Below are 22586 nucleotides of genomic sequence, written 5' to 3' on the forward strand. Positions count from 1 at the left end.
ATGCTGTAAGACTTTTTGTAATGAAAAGTTTAATGTGCATGAGTGCCAGAGCAGCTCAGAGCCTCAACAGTAACTAGCCTTCCTCTCCCTTTCTAAGCAATTAAACCTTTGTGCAGGTAGAACAAGATTTATGGGATGCAAACAGGTATAGATGGGGTTAGTTCTTTTTTCCTTTGAAAATAATACTAGAAGATGAAAGAGGTACAATTGTGAAGCTAAAAAAATACCTCTAACTTCAGAATATTTAGTCCAAGAATAACAGAGCATTGTGAAGCAAACTGTGAAGCTTGTATCAAAAAAACTGTATCAAACTGTGATGCTTCACATTGTGAAGCTTGTATCAAAAATAGCGCGGCTGGCAGGACTAGGGAAGTGATCGTGCCCCTGTACTCAGCACTGGTGAGGCCGCACCTTGAATACTGTGTTCAGTGTTGGGCCCCTCACTACAAGAGAGACATTGAGGTGCTGGAGCGTGTCCAGAGAAGGGCAACGAAGCTGGTGAAGGGTCTGGAGCACAAGTCTGATGAGGAGCGGCTGAGGGAACTGGGGTTGTTTAGCCTGGAGAAAAGGAGGCTGAGGGGAGACCTTATTGCTCTCTACAACTCCCTGAAAGGAGGTTGTAGTGAGGTGGGGGTCAGTCTCTTCTCCCAGGTAACAAGTGATAGGACAAGAGGAAATGGCCTCTAGTTGCACCAGGGGAGGTTTAGACTGGATATTAGGAAATTTTACTTCACCAAAAGGGTCGTCAAGCATTGGAACAGGCTGCCCAGGGAGGTGGTTGAGTCACCATCCTTGGAAGTATTTTAAAAGACGTTTGGATGAGGTGCTTAGGGACATGGTTTAGTGGTGGTCTTGGTAGCGTTAGGTTTACGGTTGGACTCGATGATCTTAAAGGTCTTTTCCAACCTATACGATTCTGTGATTCTGTGAAACATTGTCATTTGTTTCACTAGTGTATCACTTGTCTTTCTTCCTTGCTAGTCTGTGAAATTTAGCTGTCTTCACACTCCCCACCCCATGGCTGTATGCATGGTAAAATTTCAATGAGGGATGCTGACTTACTTTGAAGTATCCATTAGATATAGCATACATATTCTAATAGTTTAGTATTAATTATAAATTATTACATAATTGTAAGCATTGTTTTGTGACTATTTAAAATTTATGGAAGCAAAATATCATTTTAGTGATGTGCTTAAACTTTTTATTTTATGTGAAAAACAGTATTATACATCTCTGTAAGGGATATAAACAATACTATTTCCCAGAGTAACTCTTAGCATTTCTTTTCCCTTCAAGTATGTGCGGTAGCAGTAAGAAATTGCTTGGAGTGTCAGCAGCATGCACAGATGAAGCCTACTGGAGACATTGGGAAGAACCAAAAAACAGTGCAGGGCTTTATAGGAACAGGAAAGTCTGCAGCAAAGGCAAGTATAAAACCACATTCAGGAACACAAAAGTCAATAATTACTCTGTACAGAGGGATAAGTTTTTAAATTTATACCTGCACCACTGATACTTTCATAGAGCTGAAGGGCATGAACACTGGAAATCCTGAAGTAGTTTTTCCAAGATGTGAATTTAACGCTTAGATATTTAACCTTCCACAATGAAATAAATCTGCCACAAGAATTTGCCAGATTTTTTTTTTTCCTTTGAAGATGAAATGCATATCTGATCTTTGTGCTCTAGTTATGACAATATGATGTACAGTGGGTGATTGTACACACTTAATGATTCTTGGTAGAATGCTTTTCTGAAACAATTGCTTTTTTTTTTTTTTTTTTTTTTAATAGAGTCCAGTGGACATTGTGACTGGTGGCATTTCTCCAATACGAGACCGTGACAGACTTCTGCAGGATATGGATATTAATCGACTTCGAGCAGTAGTGTTCAGAGATATAGTAAGTTACAAATAATGTTGTTTTCTTTGTAGCTAGATTTCTGCATAAATCTGTTTGCTGAACACTTGCTATGTGTTATGCATGTTATGCAGTTTGGCTAAATTGAATTTAAAAAACCTGAATACTGCTCACAGTCATTAGGAACACATAATACTCTGCAGCTGTTGTAGTGTTTGGGATTGGAAAGAGGGAGAGGTGAAAATCGCTGCCTGCCTATCAGGCTCTTTCATGTGTTCCTAAGAGCTGATTCTCTGGAATTCTGCCTGTTATATATGAAATATGTTGTGTTTAGTACAAGTACATACTTTCACATGCTGTACATAGACAAACTGTTTGTACACTACATATCATAAAGATGTTTATGTATAGTTTTTGAAAAATTACTATCTTTCTAGCTAATTGGAAATTAGAGGTCATCTCTAATTCCTTTATTTCTCCTCAGAGGAACCAATTTGTGTGCGTGTGCTGTAAATATGCATATGTTTTTTAGTCTTGAATTGACTAAGAATATCTTTGTCCTATGTCAGCAACTTTATAGCTGATATTGAGGAAATTGAGATTGATTGCTAAAAAACCCCAAACAACCTCTGTAAGCAAATACAGTAGCTATAATGGCTATGAGTCATTGGTGGCCACAAGCTTGGACACCAGAACTTATCTTACAATAATTGGACTACTTAGCAAATATAATGATTTTTACACAGGGACTTTTGTTCTATTCAAATAGTGAAGGATCTTTGTTTTTTATCTTTACAGCAATTATTGATTGAAACAAGCTTCTTTCAACTCCTACTTCAGTATCAGTGTGCAAAAGAGTAACAGGAAGTGAATCTTCCATACTGGTGGCAACTAAAATAATCCTAATAATGCAATCTTCAAAATCAAGCACATTTTGTGTACTTGTTTTTTCTTTAAAAAAAAAAAAAAGTACACACACAGCCTCTGCTTTTTTTGCATATCTAATCCACCAGGTTTTCTGTTTCACAAATAAACATAAAATGATGCAATAACTCTGCTTTTTGGCTACTGCGTTGAGCTGTGGAGAAAAAGTAGACTTTGAAAGATCTATTTTGGAATAGTTTTCATCTGTGCTTTTGTACTTGTATCTAAATATTTAATGTTTGATTTGCATGCAGTTTCTTACATTGTGTTCAGCACATAGAATTGTGATTTGGCATGATTTGAACCTGTATAGTAGGAACTCAGATGGATTCCACTTCACCACCAGTAGTCGTACCTCCAGTAGTATATGAATGTTACTTCAAGGAGTTCTGCAAACATAGCAGAAAAAATAAGGGGTAGTGCTAATTCACTGGATCACAACTTTATTAAGTACAGTTGGAAACTGTCTGGTAAAAATTCATCTAGCAAGAAAATTATTTATAATCCTTACCATCGTAGGGGACTTTCATCAGTCTCACACTGTGCTTGCCTGATGCTAACCTGTTATTAGCTTACTGTTTCTGTCTTGTTCTATGAAAGTTAAAGATTTGGGTTGAGCTGAGGGGAATATAGATTGGTTCTTCACTGTAACCGATAGGATCCAGCTATGTTATCCAGTTCTTAAGAGAGAACTTCTCATAAACTTCTTCCAGTATAGCTTAGTAAAGAACTCTTCATGGAATGTGGGGCTTCAATAGGCACTACAATCATGATAAAATGAGCTTTATAGTTTAACTTACTTTCTTGAACTGCTCAGAGGGAAAAATGGAATGCTACCTGAGCCCTTATGTAAATAAGGGGGAAAAAACCAAACACCCTTTCTCTTACTGATTGGTCAGTGAGGATTCAAATATTCAGTTCTCCTGTGATCCCAAAACGTACAAAGCTTTTCCCCCTTCGACAGCCAAAGGGGACAGGCTTAGGCTAAATCATAAAGTCTAGTCATATCTGGGACGTGGCACTTTCTTCTGTTTCACTAGGAGTGACTGTACTCTGGGGAGGTACCAGGCATAGTTCATATTAAGATTTGTTTTTAAGGTTTTCTTAACATCTCTTCATAAAGTTACAGCTGTAATACAAATGCATATTTGCCAATTCTTGTTTAAATTGTACATAGTACAGTACATCCATCTGGATAATCTGATGATGAAATAAAACCTTAACACTGGTTCTGGAATTTGTTCCACTTCCTTCGTTAATATGTAATAGTTTATAAATGCTTTTACAGTTTTGTTGACTATGCTTGCCTGGTTGTACTTCACAGCAAATGCTGTTAATATCTTGGCACATTTGAGGAAACATAATAGAGGAAACACCTGTAAATAAATAAAGGGGACCTAGTCCCTGCACTAATTCGAAGCATGTAGAGAAAACACACTGCCTTAGTCAACGTTGTCATATTTATAAATGAAAAATGAAAGGATTACTGCCACTAGAATACAATTTCTGTATTCCCTAGCTTTATAGGTGAGACAAACTGTGACTAGAGAATATTGTTCTTCCATTGTTGACATATCAGCTTACTCCTGGTCTGTTTACGGTAGCGCTGGGCATACTTTGCAGAAAAATAAACATGCTGCTGAAATTGTAATGGAAAAATCTGTGTGTGTGTCCTTTTTTTACAGGAGGATTGTAAACAGGCTCAGTTTTTAGCTTTGGCTGTTGTATATTTTATTTCTGTGCTCATGGTTTCGAAATACAGAGATATACTGGAACCCCAGAATGAAAGACGACCACCAAACCATAGCCAGTCATTCAAGGAATCAGAGAATGAAAATAGTGAAACTACTGCTACAGGTGAACTGTTAATTATTTTGCCAAATGAAATAGTGTGGCTTATGCATCTTAAAATTCTGTAGAAGTCCATGTGAGATTGTATAGAAATATGCGCATTGTAACCACTTAAATAAACAACATTATAGTATTCAATTTGCCTCAGTATTTGTGTGTATCTTTTTCTGGTCTGAGAAGAACCTAATCTATAGGTTGATTTTGCTGTGTAGAGGCAGTTAATCTCACTAAAGTAGCTAAGTATTCACGAATGCTTGCTGCAGAAACATTACTATTTTGTTTCCACTATAAGACCTCTTTCTCTTATTCTTCTTCAGGGCAATCAATTACTTTTCGTTCTTTGACTGTTGAGTCAATATCTTCTATTTCCTTGTCTCAATTTTTGGATGTTATAACTTTTCATGCTTCTCAGAAATTAGAAGGAAAATTTTCTGTTCTAAGTTTCCTATTAAATACTTACAGATAGTATTAAATCTCTGAGTAGGCAAGAGGAAATATATATAGCTGTGTTATTTCACTTGTCACCTATTGATGTTACTTCTTTAGGAGCAATGTGGTGAATGCAATTCTGTTAATAATGAACTTAAAACGTGTTTTCTGTTTTTGGTATGAACAGATGTGGAAAACCCATCTGCTGCTCTCGGTGCTTCAGCCTCCACTGAAAATTCAGAAAGCACAGCATCTGTACGAAGAAGAGATTCTGGTCTTGGGGAGGAACCAGCTTCAGGGCAAACAAACAGTTCTGGTAGTGTTGCTGAAGCCGGACCTCTGAATGTCAGTGCAGGTCCAGATGCAATCAGTGAAGTACTATGCACACTCTCATTAGAAGTAAATAAGTCTCAGGAGGGCAGAAGTGAGACAGGAACTGAGGATACTAAGCCTGCAACTTCTGTGCCAGCTGCAAAAAATGTCAATGTAAAGGACATCCTGAGAAGCTTGGTAAGCACACCAGCTGATGGGACTGCAGTGGATGCCGCTGCTCTGCCACCAAACTTCCTTGGAGTTCTTGGCGATGGAGCTGCTGAGCAGCCTGTACAGTTCCATTCCTTTGACAGGTAATGGAAGTTCTAAAATATTTGGGCTATTTCATTTTGCTTAAGATATCTGTGAGGAACAGAAAAATTCACATTTCAGTTCACCAGAGCTCATGTACAGTGTCATCTAGTACTTAATATAATCAAGACACTTTGATTTACAAGTAGAACCTTTGACTACAAAGTCCACTGACATCACATAGGTTCATGATGAAGGTATACTCTGCAATTCATGGGATACTATGTTATGCTCAAAAGATTGTGGAAACGAAAAATGACTGGTGATTGGGTCATACTTGGAGGTCTTGAAGCCGGCACCTCTTTATAAGAGTTAACTCTTCTGTCTCCATACATGTTACAGCTCAGAAGCAATATGGTAAGAGGGCCAATAAATTGCCTAGAAATGACTGCAAGAGTAAAAGAAAAGATTAAGGGTATAAGCTGTTCTATTGTTTTTCCGGTTCTTCTGTTCCTGACTGCAGCACTTGCAGATGAGTGCTGCTGTACTGTGCTTATTTAGTCAGTTTTAAAGGACTCAGGAAATAATGGACATTAAATAACTTAATGTAACGATATGTAGATTAGCTTGTGTATTAATCACAAAGCTGTATCTAGTTTCTGTTACTGTGGGCCTGCAAAAGAATACTGGTTTAATAGTAGTTACAAATGGATCGAAAACAATGGAGTAATCATCTAGGTGTCCTTCTCCCTATAGAATACTCCCATATTCATTTACGAAAATGCATCTGTGTTCTGCCTTCTGGTGCTAAAGGCCTACTTTAAATCTTTCAGGCTTCATTCAGTAGATATATCCCTAAGCTGTTAGATTTACTTTGTTGTTATAATAGCTTTTAAAATTTAGTTTCATTTTAATAAATATCTGCCTTTCTTAATACTCAAATACTGTGGTGGATTTAAAATGGGGCATTCCTGCTTTGTTTCTCTTTCTTTTCCTTTGAGATTGAAGTCTCTCTTTCCTGATAATAATTTTGGTGTCCCCTGCATCTCAGTCTCATTAGCTCCTTATCTTTTCCCAAGTATAGTAAACCACATTTTTACTATGCTAACTGACTTTTACCTCTCTAGGCCTCCCCGAAACAACAAAGAAAACAAAGAACAAAAGAAAGAATCCCATAACACTTGCATTCATGCCTTTAGAAAAGTCTTAGTCATATCCAGAAATCCTGCAGTTGATCTGGTGCAGGGGGATCCCTTGTTACCATAGCAGTATCTGATCCTCTGGTTATTCCTGAGCTTCCTCTGGCTCTGATGTCTTTGCAGTCTATGGCTGCCTTGCTCAAACTAGCAAACTTAGATGACCCAAGAAAGGAGGGCAGCTCTCCCAGGAGTATGGATGCAGCTGTTACAACATGTCTTCTCAGCTCAGATTGCCATATCACTGGTGGGGGAAGAGATGGTGGTGGTTGTCTGGGTAGATTAGACACAGATGGTGTATGCTAGCATTTGGCCCCCTTGCTCTTGTCTCAAAGTAAATACTGTCTTCTGCTTGTGATGCTAAACAGGAGGGCTTGTTTTGGGAGCAGTAGGAAAATGGAGGCAGAGGGGGAAAACTGGGAGAAGAGGGACGCTGAATTAGAACTTGCCACGCCTCTCTCCCTGCTGCTGCCCTGCCCAAGTGCTTTTAGCACGTCCCCATTGAGGCCTATCATTGTTCTTTACAGCAAGTGGACAGTTGAAGTGAAATAGCATAATGTTTTAGCCTGTGACTAATGTTTTTCCTCAGGAAATTCTTATTTTTCATTGCTGAGTGGTAGAGATTTGAACCACAATATAATGTTTGCCTGGACATCTGGTACAGAAGTGCATGTTGCATTTAGGAATTTTTTTTGTTTTTAATTATTGCTAAAACTGAAGGTTTGTGCTGCCTGTGCAAATCTGATTTGAATTGATGTAAAGCAGGTTAACTAGACAGGAAGAAATCAGACAGTTGCAGTCCTGATATCTGACATAGGTAGATTACACCTACAAAACCTTCTTATCAGAGGAAACTGTGCAATTTAATTTGATAACATGTACACTAATGAAATACTGGACATTGGTAGCAGCCCTTCAGTCAGTTGCAATTCTGTGTTCTTTTTTCTGTATAATTACAAAGTCACTCAAGTAACAAAAAAACCCCCTTAATTGCAGTGTGTTTTGTAAAGCAAGTCACTGAAAAGTTGAACTACTTGCTGTTTTGCCCTTTTACTTTTCCAGTGCAGCACTGTCCCAGATGGACTCTTCTCTCCTTTTCCCACCTCTAGAAGTGCCAGCCGTTTGTAACCACAACTCTCAACATTCTCTCACTTAACTTTGAGACATAATTACTATATCAGATACTGAAAGGAAGCTGGTCTGGTGAAGGAATATATACAGAGGACTGAAAGTGGTGCATGGACTGAAGCAGTAGACAGCACCGTGCTTGTGAATGGAAGAGCAGAGGGCAAGGGGTTTTGTAACGGTTTATGTAGCTATCTGGACTGCTCCACAGTGATAACTTGTGGGTATTAGTTTCCTATGACTTTTTGTGTTTAGTGGGTAGGGCTAAATATGTGAGAAAAAGGTCATTAACTAGTATAAAATATTTTGTCCTTCAGCAGTTGCACGTGACCTTGGTATGTCAGCGGCTTTGTGTTCCTAGGTGGCTTAATTTTTCATTTCCTTCCTTTTGTGGGTATGTCAGGTAGACAAAAGTGTACTTAATGATGTAGAAGTCTTCCCTCTAGTCAATTAGTATCTGGTAGTGACATGCACAATCTTGCATGTATGGTAAATACATTTATCTATGATAAAGGTATGTTGCTAACTAGCTAATAAATCAGTTAATCAAAAAGACAGAATAACTGTGTATACGAAACATTTATATTTAAATTTATATAGACAGGAAAGTTTCATGACCACTTGAAGGTGACTGTATCTTTATATAGTGTGACTCTGCTTAAGATAGAAGTTTATGCTCTGAAATGACACCTAGTGACAACAGCGGGAATGAGTTGTACCAGGGAAAGAAAAGCCTTTTTACAAGAAACTGTAATAGAGTTGGAAATAGTAGCTCTTATCTCTGGGGTAGACAAAAATACTAAGGTGTATTGGTAAAGTTTGGAAAAACAGGCTTTGGGGTGCTTTCTTATTTTCTGTGTCTGGTTTACATTTAATATGTTGTTTGATGGCAAACACAAGTTCTGAAAGTTAACTTCTTTTTTTTCTTTTTAAAGACACTCTGTTGAAAGTTGTTCCCATGTAGCAGTTTACCAGTGGGGGTATCTCTGGGAATTTCAAAGCATCTCTCTGATCCTGCATTTATCTCAGGAATGCTGTGTCAGAAATCAAAACTCTCCTCATATCTTAAGGATTATCAACTTCCCAGCCATAGCTGGAGAGTATACAGTAACAGCTATGTGAGTGAAACCTTACTGAAAGGCTGCCAGGTTGCAAGCCTTTGCAAACAACTAGGTGTATGTGTTCATTCCCATGCCAAAAATCTTCCCCTTATCTTATGTGAAGATGCAATCTTGTGATTAGTGGGTGCCAGGGGTTTATCATGATAACGTTCAAGACTTGCATTGGCTTTTTCCCAGGATCCATAGGGACATGAATTAATGTTCCAATTTCAGTGTGTCCTAAAACAGCAGTTTTCTTATTTAGTAGTAATCTTGTAGAAAAAGAGGGGAGGCTAATGTGAGCAAATTTAAATAAAACAGAAATAAAAATAACCAAAGCTTAAGATAAAAAAAAGAGATGACATTTCTCTTCAGTTAGTCTAATAAAACCCATAACCTACCACTTGCCATTTTTACTGTGCAATTTAAAATAAAACCTTGGTCTCTCCTGGCTTCTACTGCTCTTTGTGGAAACATTCAATAGTCATGTCATTATAGGAAGCTGATGCTGAGGGTTCAGAGGAATATAGGCTCTTAAATCATGGTCTTGTACCATAGAGCTTAAATCTGCAGTTAAGCTGTAACTTACAGAACAGATATGTTAATAAGCTTGTTTATCTTTTTGGAACATCGTCTATAAGTTGCTTAGTTTGGCTCAGCCTATGTTTATGCATTTGTCAGTCAGTGGCGTGCATGTGCCTTTATAATGGTTGGTTGTGGTACTTCAGTTACATTTAATCAAAGTCCTTTTTTTATATGGAATTAATACATTTCAGACTTCATTGATTTGTGCTTCAAATGTAAGAAGAATAAACTTGTTGTTGACAAGATTAAGTCTACCAGGTACAGGTAGAGACAGAATATGAGAATGGGGGATCTGTAGATCAAGGTGCATATGCTGTGATGAGAAGCTCAGCTCTTTTGGCACACCAACAATTTGCATTCTGCAGGGGCTAAAGAGGCAAACCATTTGTAATCTTCTCCCTGCCAAGCTGATTTTCAAGTTCTCTTACAAAATTGATTATATTCTTTCTATCATCTTCCCTCCCACCCCCCTGCCCCAATCTCTCATGGTTTTGAGAGTCTCTTATTCTTCCTTTCTCCTTGGGTATTTCAAGGGGGACATAAGAGAATAGGTATTATCTACAGACAGCAGAACCCATAGAATGACACTGACATGGCAGTCTGCTTTCCTAGCTCACAAAGTAGAGGTAAAAATAAGTCTCTGATCCTCTTTATTGGTCTTTTGCTCGTTGCATAGGAGCCCTGCAGTGGGCATCGTTCTGGTAGCCTGGAACAAGGCTAACTTCTTTTGGTTTTGAATTAAAACCATTATCCCATAGGGAGACAGACCAACTGTCACCTGTGTTGCTGTTCAATGCTAAAAAATGGAATGCTACAAATTAAATCTGTATAAATTCCTGTATGTCAAGAGGAATTAGCACTCATGTAAGTATTTTTAAATTATAGTGAGGTCATCAGTTTGGCCTGGCCCATGTTGTATTAGGAATATTTGACTCGCACCCAAGGAAAATTTGTAACTTGAAATATATTTCAAATTAATTGCAGACTTGCCAACTTCAAAAAAATAAATATTTAGGAAGATGTACTCAAAATTTAGGAGGTACTTATAGATATTTTGTATCTTTGTATTGAAACAGAAGAATCAGTGATCTGAAACCAAGAAAGCTTTCAATAAGTAAGTCCTTATAGAATTTGGCAGAATAGATCATTATTGTGTAAGCCTTTATCTGTGATGGAAGTCAGTGTTCAGCTCAGTGATCTGTGCTCATTCAGCAGTGAATAATTGTCTGCAACACGAAGGCTTCTTACGCTTCAGCATAATTGGGACTAATAACACACTGACCTTCTGGCTAAGATGTATTTATGGTGGCTAGTTCTCACTGTGCCTGGCCTATGTTTATCAGTTCATGTGCTGTAATTTCCTACTTTAAACCTTAAATATTTGATTTTAAATTAAAAAAGGCAAACATCTAATATAGTCATGTAAATGAGGAAACTAAACTATCATTTTTATCATAGTGCTTGAGGTCTGCTTGAAATATACCTTAAGAATATTTTCTGTGCAATTTTTCTAGTTTATTTTATTTCTCCTGTATCTGAATATTATGATAATGGATGTTATAATATACAAATGTAACCCGAAAGTATAGAGTTAATTGAAATGGTGTGATAATGTGAATGCTAAGGAGTAAAATCTATTGATGGTTTTCTTCCATGTGACACCTACCTACCCATGTGTTAGGTTGCTTAATGTACATTGTTATTCTGATGAAATTAATGCATGATTACAGATGTTTTTAAAAATACATTATTTTTGTAGATCTAAGGAAATATACTGTAAGGCCACTTATTGATGACTATTTTATTCACATGTGTAGCAATATTTAACTTCTTAAGAAACGCTTATCAGTTTAGCTACAAAAAAGGACTGTCCTGTCTGTGTACTCTTTAAAAGCAAGTGCCCTATTACTTAAGTTGAAAGCACATTAATTTTTAAGACACTTCTCTGACAAATTTACCTGATTTAATAATGTGCTAAACACTCTGTGTTTTCCACATAGTTTATTTACTACAACATTTAATCGTGATTTTCCACTGTCTCATACATTCTTTCTGCCAGTTGCATTCATTTTACTTATATGAGCATTTCAATAATCTTTTGAAAGAACACCACAAAGGAACATTGGTGGTTAATGGCAAATATTTCTGTTTGAACACAGTTGCATTTACACCTAAATATTCAGAGAAAATATCATATTACTACACAAAGAAGGAAAAATGTAGGAATTTTAGAATGTAAATAAAGAAACATGACCAATGCTTATGCTTCAAATATCTTAATGTGCTTTCCACTATGTGGTAAATATGAATCTGTATGTGATTGCCGAGCCGTACTTTCATACCTTGAAGAAGGGCCTGGAAATGGAAGCTCCTAACACAAATCCTGCAACTGTAACATTGCTCTGTTGCACCGTTGAAAGGGAAGACATATATAGTAGTAAACATTACATTACAAATAATGCAGCAATGCGTAGCTATAAAGTAATTATGTTAAGATACTTTAATATTTTGGTTTGTTGTTCTTGAACTATTTTAAGGATTTTTTGAATCAGAAGGTCATGGCAACTTACCAGAAGACAGAGAGAAAGTACATTCAGGGTTTGGGGTTTCTTTACATCACGTTTTTGGACAATATCCAGCACTTCTTTTGGCTGTGTGCTTCAGATTGACACAGCTGTCAGGAGAAGGGACCTTCTTTCCTCACTAGAAAAACTGTTTATTTTATTTTGGCTGGAAAAATCAGAATCATTTCAGTTGACTGTTGAAGATCACTATCTAAAATAAATTCTGTTCAGAACTAGTCTGAGGCTAGAAAACAGCTTTATAGTGAGTTGTTCAAAGCCTCTGTTTTCTTCCAAGGTTCAGATTTTTTAACGTGAAGCAGCAATTTCTCCAGCCCCTATACTGTTGCCTTTTATCTTGCTGAATAGTTATGGAGCACAGCAGGAGTCTTTGGCTGTGGTGCATCATGAACACTCTGGATCCTTAAGCAAGCTTGTAACAGAGGGGACCAAGATCTAACGTGACCTTTAAATGTAGGAATTATTGTAGAATTTGTGAAGTAGATTTTTTTAATTTTTAAAGCTTTTTAAATTTGTTTAGAGAAAACTTTTTTTTCAGTGGGATATGATAAACAACCTAAGTTTCTCAGAAAACTTTGTGAGAGTCAGTGTCTTTTGCTCAAAGTATGTGGTGACTGTGTCTGGAATACACATGTGCACACCCATGTGTACTGTTTATAAGGCAGCATACGTTCTTCTGTATTTCAAAATCTGAAACCTGTACTTATTCATTTTTATTCCTCGAAGCAAAGCAAAAGGAATGATGTTGGATAATTAAAAAAAAAAAGCCTGCTAACAGCTCTACTTTGCAGCTGTGTATTAGTGCCATATTCCTGGTGCTAGTAATCAGAGTATCTTCCTTAAAGTGAAAGCCATTGCCAGATACTGAAAATTATAATGGAAGTGCTAGAATATAATTCCTTTTTTATGTACTTCATGGGAAGTAAGTTACTGAAGATGAGAGTAGCAGCTGTACTTGTATTCCCAAACTTCTACACATTTGAAGGTGAGAAGGTATACAAAAGATCTTAAAAGGCAAAAGGGACTATTGTGGTCATTTACTGCTGTCTTTTGCAGCCCAGGAAAAAAAAAGTCTAATTCCTTTGCTTGAATGCACCTCTCCTTGGGTAGCTATGGAGAGTCTGGCAACTTGTTGGAACTACTCCCTCAGTGCAACTACACTTAAGCATGCTGAAGGTCAGTAGAAGTTTACAGGAAGGAACAATAATATATAGTGTTGTGTCAGAAACAGCACAGAAAATGGAAGACTGTTGTAGCTGGGATTTCTTTTGTCTCCACTCATTGTCAGCTGCAGATGAGCAGTGTTAAGGTAATGGCTTCATCTGCACACAGGCTTTCTTGCTCCCATGCAGTTCCAGGACTATTACTTGCCCTGTGAGGAGCTTCTTGCAGTAGTGCTAAAAATTACTCCTGTTCTAAAATTCCTTCTTGATCCTTCCAGCATGTTCATTTCTGTATTTTCATCTGTAAGGGGGAGGTTCTAATATATAAAATCAGTCGAAGTTCAGCCATTTATGTACAATTATTTTAAGGTGAGGGTCTGACTTGCTCTTTATGATGTAAAATACCACCTGTTTCATAGTTCCTGGGGCTCTTAGTAGAGTCAGAGAGTAGGATCAGTAGTGTTCATAGGCATTCAGAGGACACAGCTATTCAGATTTGATGTTTTGAGAGAATTCTGATTGACTTTAAGCCCTGGAAAAAGAAAACTTCTCTAGAAGATTTGTTTTTACCCTCAAGGTAATTTGGTGTTTTCCAATTTAAAATTAATTACATGAATCATATGTTTTGAACAGACACTACCTATATATGCATAATTGCCATCTACATGTGCACCAAAATTTGTCACTAAACATACTCCCGTATCACCTTGCATCCAATGTAATTGTGTGTGTATTAGTTGGCAAGCAAATGGATAATTGTTTCTGTAACTTAATGGGTGTGCAAAGAAATATTTCCAGCTCATGCACTGAGATCTCAGAGTCCACATGAATAGGCACTTTACATGAATAGTAATATGCCACATGAATAGGCATATTACTTTGTAATATGTATGATTTGGGTTTAATATTATTGATCAGTATTTCTTGAATTGGATAGCTATATAGTAAAAGAACTTAAAATCTGTAAAGGAATACACCTGGCCTTCAGCACTGGATCATGAATGTTGGAGAAATGTCCAACATTCTTGGAGAAAAGTTTACTATGTGTGGGTTCATCTTGTACTCAGTAAACTTGTATTAATTTCCCAGCCCCTTCCAGGTATTTTAATGTGTGTTATAGAATAGTAGTAACAGTTTTCAGACAGTGAATGTCACAGAATCTTGAGCAAGACATTCCCTTCTTACACCTGGGTGATGCAAAATTAGTTGGTAATGTGGCCATAATTTAGAAGACAGTCTAAATATATGAATTTTTTTTTAGTGTATTGTTGATGTTTCAGGGAAACTGACATGAACATATGAGCAAAATTCATGGTTTAAGCACAATATCTTGATTGGGGCTCAGGTGTTGTTGCTTCTATTTTTTTAGTGTATAGTTAACATTAGCAGTCACCCTTATAATGATATGACATGTACTGCCTCCAACTATGGTGCCTGCCTACTCCTGCCATTAAGGAGGGTTGATTTAATCAGTAATGTAGTCTAGCTTCTGTGACATCGTTTGGACTGAAGAAGGGAGTCAAATACAGTCCTGTTTTCCCATTCTAGCAAGAACTATTTTTGACAAATATTTGACAGAACTTCTTTGGTTGTTGTTATCACACCTGCATTTGGGTCAAACTTCTAAGTTACTTTATTAAGAAAATTAATATTTTAAAGCTATTAAGGGAATACTTTCAGTGTGTAGTTAGAGTACTGTCAACAAAAGATGTGATTAAATAAATTGAATGTTGAAGACTTTCAGCTTACAGTTAACACCAGGTAATTAAAAGTAAGCGCTGCTGTGGGAGTGCATTATATATCAGCTGTACTCTTTACCTCATTAGCTGGGGTTTTGCATGTTTATGGAGCTAACTTGCAATTAAAAATGCCTTTAACGTATGCTTAACAAGGCCTTTTATGTATTTGGAATAAAGTACTACAATTTAATTGAAATTGGTATAGCATAAATAGATGTCTTAGTAACATGTGAGATAAATCTCCATGCCCAACTTGTCACTTCACATCTTTTCCTCTTGTCTAATCTTTAATGCTGACTATCAGGCCTGACATTTAACTTACATGAAAGATGGAGATTCTCTCTTCAACTCCAAAGAATGTTTTGATTTGTTATATAAGTAAACCTTGATTGACAAGATATACTCAAATTCATGCCTTAGCCATATTTTTAAGATGTGTGAATGTTTGTATGTGCATGTGGGTATGTGTTAGGATGTTTTCAGCTATAGTATATCCTTCAATTAGTCGTCTGTTCTGCATTAGAATACCAGTAGTAGTATACTGTCAAGGCAAACTTCAGTGATAATAATTTATCTTAATGTTTTCATTTTGAATACTGTGATATCTTTTGTAAATAGTTGCCTGAAGTTTGAAACCAAATATTAGGAAAACTAAGGTGAAAAGTAAAACCTACTTGCAGGTCACTAATCCTGCTGATCTTCTAAATGTGTGCTTGTTTGTCAGGGATTTTGCAGAAGTGGATGAGATATTAAAGTGTACCATAAAAACTAAACGATTATGAAGTGTCCTTTAGGTTAAGGTAGATTGCCAAAGATGATGGAAAAAGAAAATAGGGAAGGAACAGTACTTTTTCAGGACATAAAAGTGTGTGTGCTAGATGTGTAAACAGTGATCGTGACGTGTGAACCTTCATACAGTATTATTTACTAACTTTTTGTCTTCATCTAGGAGTGTCGTTGTACCACCAAAGAAATCAACCATTTCCTCTTCTACAGCTGCTATGGGTATTCCTACAAATGCTGTCAGTGTGGTTTCTTCTTTAGATTCAGCCCAAGCCCTGGATTTGTCAGGAGAATCTCCTGGTGAGTAAGGGTAAATTAAACAATTTTAAATCCCAACCCTTCCTCTCTTGCTTCTCCTTCCCTCACCATTTACTCTGAATACAAATGAACAAGTTTTTGTGAAGTGCTTTTTGTTATGCTTTATGTGAAGGTGAGATGTTTTTCAATAGTTATCCATATCTCAAAACACTGTAAATGAGAACAATTGTTTTTCAGATATTAACTCATTAGTTGCCTTCTGTTGTAATACTGATTAGTGTGTATATATATTATCTGTCTGTATATGAGTCTTGCTTATAGTAATACTTATTGCTGGTTGTATTTTCTTAGGGGAAATTGTGCCAATAATCTGGGAAGATGGTGTTTTGGTGTTTTACACTTTTTTTTTTTTTTTTTCCAAACTACTGGAGTGTATGTGGTATAACATGTCCTAAATTATCAAGTCAGACAAAAGGACCTTTGGGGCCTTTGTATCCTGCATATTATTTTGTCTGTATCTTTGTCATATACCCTTTGTCACATAGCAGCTTGCAGGCCTGCATTCGGTATCCATGCCTCTAACAAAGACCAGTATCAGATACTTTACAGGAAAATAGATGTGACTCTAGGTTAAACTGGACCAATTGTCAGTGACATTGTATGGGTTCATGAATATAAGAATTAATCCTTTTTGATGTTTTCTGAGAGTTTATCCTCCAGATCATTTTATTATTCCCAGTTTTGATGCTGTAGCTACACAAATGTAAAAAATAACCTGTTTATAAATAAAAAAATACAAAAGCAGTGTTGTATTTAAAAAAAAAGCTTTGCTAAACTTTTTGGGGGCTGTCCTTTTGCCTTCATCTAGCAGAACAAATGCAAATGTCTGAGCAATTTGTCATAATTTCAAGATTTCTCATGGCTTTTGTAAAGCAGGGATACTATATTAACTTGTATTTAGTATAAATATGGTATATTCTATATAAAATATGGTGTATTTTTGTTACAGATTTTTGTTATGTAAAATATAAGCTTATTTATAAATTGTAGGGTATTTGTCCAAGGTTATATGTGTTAGTGCTAAGTAGGACTGAAAATTATATACAAGTGTTTCCAATAGCTTTAGCCTGAGGTCAAATTCAGTGTTGATGCTGAACTAATTGCTTTGGACAGTTTTTTTCAGTGGAGACAAAATTGAGTAGGTTGTTTATAAGCAAGTGGTCCTTTGAACCCTTAGTCTCTCTGGTCGTTCTGTATGAGATAAATGATGTTTAACCTTATATGCTGTGTCAAAGGCATGCTTTTCTACTTAGCCATGTTTAAGTCACAAGGCTGTGTAGGATCTCATAATTGTTTGTGCCCATGAAGTTTAACATCAAGACTTAGAACTGATTTGCATCTTAATCAAGGAAATCTCAACCTGTGCCTGATTATTGGTGTTTCATTTCAATGTTTGAGTTTCCTGCTTCCTGTTTTTATGAACTTACATCCAAATTGCAAAGGCTGAGGAAAAAAATGTAATCTATTGTCGTGTCCTCTAGTACTCGTGTGTGTGGAAGATATTTGTTGCCATCTTCAACTACCTATTGCATTTCTTGGGAAAATCAAAAAGGGTTTCTTCCAGCCATGATAAAGGAAAAGAAAATCTATTGAAATCTAGTATGTTCTTATTCTTTGCAAAAGAGAGAATGCATTTTGTCACTGAAATTGCAGGAGGTAGTACTATAGTAGCCTAGGAGTAATGTTTGGACTGGGAAAATTAGCTGTCTCTTAAAATGTCACAGTTCTTTGGGGAAGATTGGCTCTGAGCAGCTAATCTGTTTTTAAAAGAATAAAGCCTTACCTGCATTGAAATTGTTTAAAGTAATTGCTAATTTGTTATCTTCTTACTGGTTTACCCAGGTTAGATGTGGGCTTAATTATTACAATTTCTGAAGTCAATTGCTTTCTGAAATTCACTTGCTTTTAATAGAAACAAAACAGGTGAACATTGACTTTCAGATTTAGTCAATCTTTTAAGAACGTATAGAAGAAAAAATGAGTGCTCCTGTGCCTGTAGAATGTATAAGAAATCCAGACAATAAACAATACTGATGTAGTTTGTAACTAACTGTGTGACTTCCAGCATGTCTAGGAGTTTTGGCAAAAATTGGACATGTAATCTGAACTGATATGCATAAAAAGAAACTAATCAGGATTAAAAATAGTAGACATGTTTAGACTGGCAATCTAATTAATTAAAAGAAAAAGTAAAGGGATAAATGAAATCATGCCTTAAACAGATTAAAACGTGAGACTGTTTCTTTTTTCCCCAGTAAAATAATGTCATGGGAACAAAAATTTTGCAGAGTTGGAGTGGTTTACACTTATGTTGCTCATGTAAATTGCACACATTTAAGTTGAAATAAAGTTCTGTATAAGGCCTTTAACTTTTTTATTTGAGGATACAAGTAGCAATAAGTGAGCTTCCTATAAAACCAAAATATAATATATATAATTTTCCCCTGAGTTCAAATCACATGTTCTTTCACTAATTTTTGTTTTCATGCAGTGAAGAATCAATACATTGTTCTCATTTTTTTTTCAGCTAACATTCATTGTAAGTCTGTTTATTTTGTAATTAAGACAAAAAAATAATTAAATCCTTTTTTAAAAAGTGCTGAGACTAGGGGTTTATGTAATGAATATAAATTTGGGACTTTTTCACATTTTATATGAAGGCTATTTATTAAATATTATTGCTACATTTAAAAATACATTTCAGCTGTTTTTTCTAAAGTCAAATAATTTTTTAAAGTGAGTTTTGTATGCATTTGTTTGATATGTTTTAAAAACTAATTAAGCAAACAGAACCTTTATATAATAACATATAATACTTTACTGTGGAGACTTGAGTCAATTTTCTCCAAAACAGAGATGAACGGGAGATGCAGACATTGAAATGGGATTAAACAGCAAATGATAGTGTTTTAGTTGTAATGTGTACATAAGCATAATTTGGGAATAAGTTTTATATAGTATCTGAGCATCCTCCACCTGTAGATGTTACGTCAAAATTGCTTGGTCAAGGTAGGATCTGTGATGAAATATTAGTCAGTCTATGTGGTTCCAGATGCCTCCATTGCCGTTTGTGTGTGCTCAGAATTTATCAACCTCCTTCCCAATATTTTTTCCTGAAGTTTGCATCTTGCCTGTAGCTCAAGGTCTGTGAGTATCTCAGGTATTTGACCCTTAGGATTGTCCTAAGCTCATATCAAGTGAATTCGACATGTCCTGGCCTACCAAATACAAAGTGTTGACAAGTTGGAAAGATAACCATCTAAGCTCACTCTGTTCCTCTGATACTTTGAAAGAGGGTGAAAACATGTTTTGGCCTCAGACAGCCTGGCCTTTTTGCAGGAGAAGTTTCTTCACCTTTACTCATTCAAGCCACAGAGTATTTCACAGCACAAAAAGCCTTTCCTGAATACAAATGTGCCCCTTCTGGTCTAAACTTGCCTGTCAGTATGTTGCTGATGGCTGATGTTTGGGTTGCTGGTCTGCTGGAATTGCTGCTCCAATTGTTGAAAGATCTTGGAAATGAATGGAGAAAATACAGCCCCTTCGAGGCCCACATTGAGCCAATCATTTGTCTCTAACAGAGGGTGGTATTGAACAAAAGAGCATATTTACTAGTAATAATCTAAGGAGGAGGAATTTACTCGAGTTGTTTCTTCCTTGGATTGGCTCATGAATGTGAGATTTGATGCAGAGATTTTACACGTGCTGTGTCCAGGTAGGGCTATTGGAAAGGCAGGACTAATGTTTGGATAGGCAGGATTTGGCAGAGTAGTCTGAGCTATTGTGAATATGCAAGTGGGATGCTTGTATTTTTGTTTGTCACTTAGTTTTAGTTTTAAATGTTTCAATTACAGTTGTAATGTTCTGAAGTGGTGTGAACATTTTTGAACTGTTTTGCAGTTTGCACTCCCACTGTTTTCTCTGATGCTCTGAGTTTCTCTGTTTATGTACTTGAAGGATTTCACATGCATTTTATTAGTGCTTCACTCTAAAGAATGCAATTTTGAGACTTTCACTATTCAGTTTGTAAATGGTTGTTCAAATACAATTTTTATAAAGAGGGAGTATGGAAAGTTTGTAGGACGCAGGAGTGAATTGCATCTTGTCCTTACTGACACACTGAGTGTAGAAAACACAGAAGTTCCACTCAGTTTCTGTTGTCTGCCTCCTCCCCCTCTTACGTGAAGTTCTTTGAGTTTCACTTGTTTTGCCTCTGAGCCACACAGAGTTGCCAGCGGGATTTCTGCTTCTCCTGAGCAGAGGCATGGGCTGTTCCCCAAAGTGTGAAGTCATAAACAAGGCCATGTCAAAGGCTGAGGTGGATGCTTGAAAGAAACATGGGAATAAGCAGTAACAGGAGATAAAAAAGGAGTTGTGACTCCTGAATTCTAGTCCTACATATAGGAGAATGTAAATTTTCTCCCACAGTTGGCTTGTTTTGCAAAGAGGAATGGTATTAATTTATTTTTATACATAGGTGAAAATAACCTTGCAGTCTCACAGTAAAATAAGTTAGTGGGAGACGAGCTAAAGTAAGAAAAATGAATGTGAAGTGAGTTACCATCAGTGCAGAGGTAGTTCAAGAAATTCACTGGATTATAGTAACTATTTCAAAGAGAATTCCAACTTTACAATGACAGTAGTTGAAGGCTAGTTACCAAAGCAGAATGACACTTTTAAAAATCTCAAATGCTAATGATATGTGATGGAAATAGTTTAACACTGTTTCAGTTTAAAAACTGTTTTAAAGCAACTTCTCTTTAGAGAGTGCACCATTGTTTCATGAAATCTGTTTTGGTTTAACCTACAGATGTGTTTATGTAACAGATCCCTTATATAAGCTTGTAAAACCTTTCATTGTAGTCTTGCATTGTACACTTCCAGCCCTGGAAGTGTATTTTTGAATGAGCTCATTATTTTACCAGATACTCCTTTCATAAAGGGCATCAGTGTATTTATGTATGGTAGGTCTGTTGTACAAAATTAAGAGGTATGGTTATTTAATTCAACACTGTTTTTTTTTTTTACCTCCTCTCTGTCCTCCCAGAATAAAGTATATCATGCTCTGCTTGTGTACTGCCAAGCGTACTTTGTAAGTACACTTGTACTTACGTGTATGTGCAAAAGCATAAGGATCTTGCACAAGAAGTTTCTTTAACAATATTTTATTGCTAGAGGCATTATTTGTTTAGACCCTTGGGGACCTTGAATAAACAATAAGGTTTCACTGTAAGGGTGCTAGACAGATGATCTATTTGCATTTTCTTTTATGTTCTTGCAAATGTCTGTAAAACTGTCAGTTTGAAGGAGCCAGTTTATCAGTGAAAGGATAAGGAAGAGATAAGTCAGTTTAGTTCCACATGTTTGAAGTAGCTACTGCACTTACCCACATGTGTGTTGTGGATGAAAATATGCTACTGAAGTGTTTTCCTTATTTTTACTAAAGGCAGAAGAAATAGTAGAATAAAAAGCCACTTCTGAGTGAAATAAAGTCAAAAAAGTACTTCCACAAACCAAAATTTGAATGCAAAAATCACTATGCCTAATCCTACCAAAAACCCCCCCTGAAATTCTCAGCTGTGATAAATCTGAGATTCACCCCTTTTAGTGAAATATATCTGAGTCTGGAATGTGGATTTAGGTGATGATAAGCATAAAGAAATTCAGGCCATAAATATCCTTACATAATCTTCGAAAAGAATATCAGTTTATATAAGTGCCTGCCTTATGCTGTTGTCAAAGTCAAATTATCAGTGCTTTTTCTGTCATGTCTATATTTAAAAGTTGATTTTAACTTAAAACTTCATAGAGTTTTACATTTATAGCTAATCTGTTATGCACACTTTGTTTTGATTTCTAGAAGAAAAAAAATCATGTCCTACCTGTGTTGTCAGTGATTTCCTTTACCTCCCACTCTAACCATTTTTACCAGTGCCATTGTGTGTAAAAACAGAAAACCAGACAAAAAACCCAATCCATCCCACAAAATAAAACAAACAACAAAAACCCCAAGTTATCCCGGATTGAATGTATGAATGTCTCTTTATTAGCCTTGTGATGGCTGTTATGCCCTTTCATTGGCCTTGCAGATGTTTCCCTTGATTTTTTTTCTAATTTTTCCTTCAGTTATTTTAGTTGTGGCCTACATATTGCATTGAATCATTTTAATCTCATATAATTGTAAAACTCATGCTACTATGCTGCACTGTTAAAGTCTTATTTTTTACTGATAAAGTGATCCTTGATTTTGCTATGCATTTAATATGGTGGGATTTTAGTTGTATATACTTTTGACTTTGTAACATATCCAGTAATTAGTGGATTACCGGTCACAGATTTTATGTAGTAAAAAGCATGCAAGCATT

General features: G+C 36.2%; 1 protein-coding gene across 6 annotated transcripts in view; it reads left to right on the forward strand.

Annotated features, from left to right (window-relative positions):
• The window catches only part of LRBA (LPS responsive beige-like anchor protein), a 433706-nt gene that overhangs the window by 92056 nt on the left and 319064 nt on the right, over positions 1-22586 (forward strand). For all 6 annotated transcript variants that reach the window (XR_012042586.1, XM_072861998.1, XM_072861994.1 and 3 more), the window contains exons 27-31: positions 1300-1427; positions 1797-1904; positions 4472-4643; positions 5254-5692; positions 16070-16203. Coding sequence is in view for 5 of the 6 variants with exons in the window: in XM_072861998.1 (XP_072718099.1) it covers positions 1300-1427; positions 1797-1904; positions 4472-4643; positions 5254-5692; positions 16070-16203 (981 nt within the window). In the remaining variant the exon portion in view is untranslated. The remainder of the gene's footprint in view (positions 1-1299; positions 1428-1796; positions 1905-4471; positions 4644-5253; positions 5693-16069; positions 16204-22586) is intronic.

The sequence above is a fragment of the Ciconia boyciana genome, chromosome 5 (genome assembly GCF_034638445.1).
Source record: "Ciconia boyciana chromosome 5, ASM3463844v1, whole genome shotgun sequence".
NCBI lineage: Eukaryota > Metazoa > Chordata > Aves > Ciconiiformes > Ciconiidae > Ciconia > Ciconia boyciana.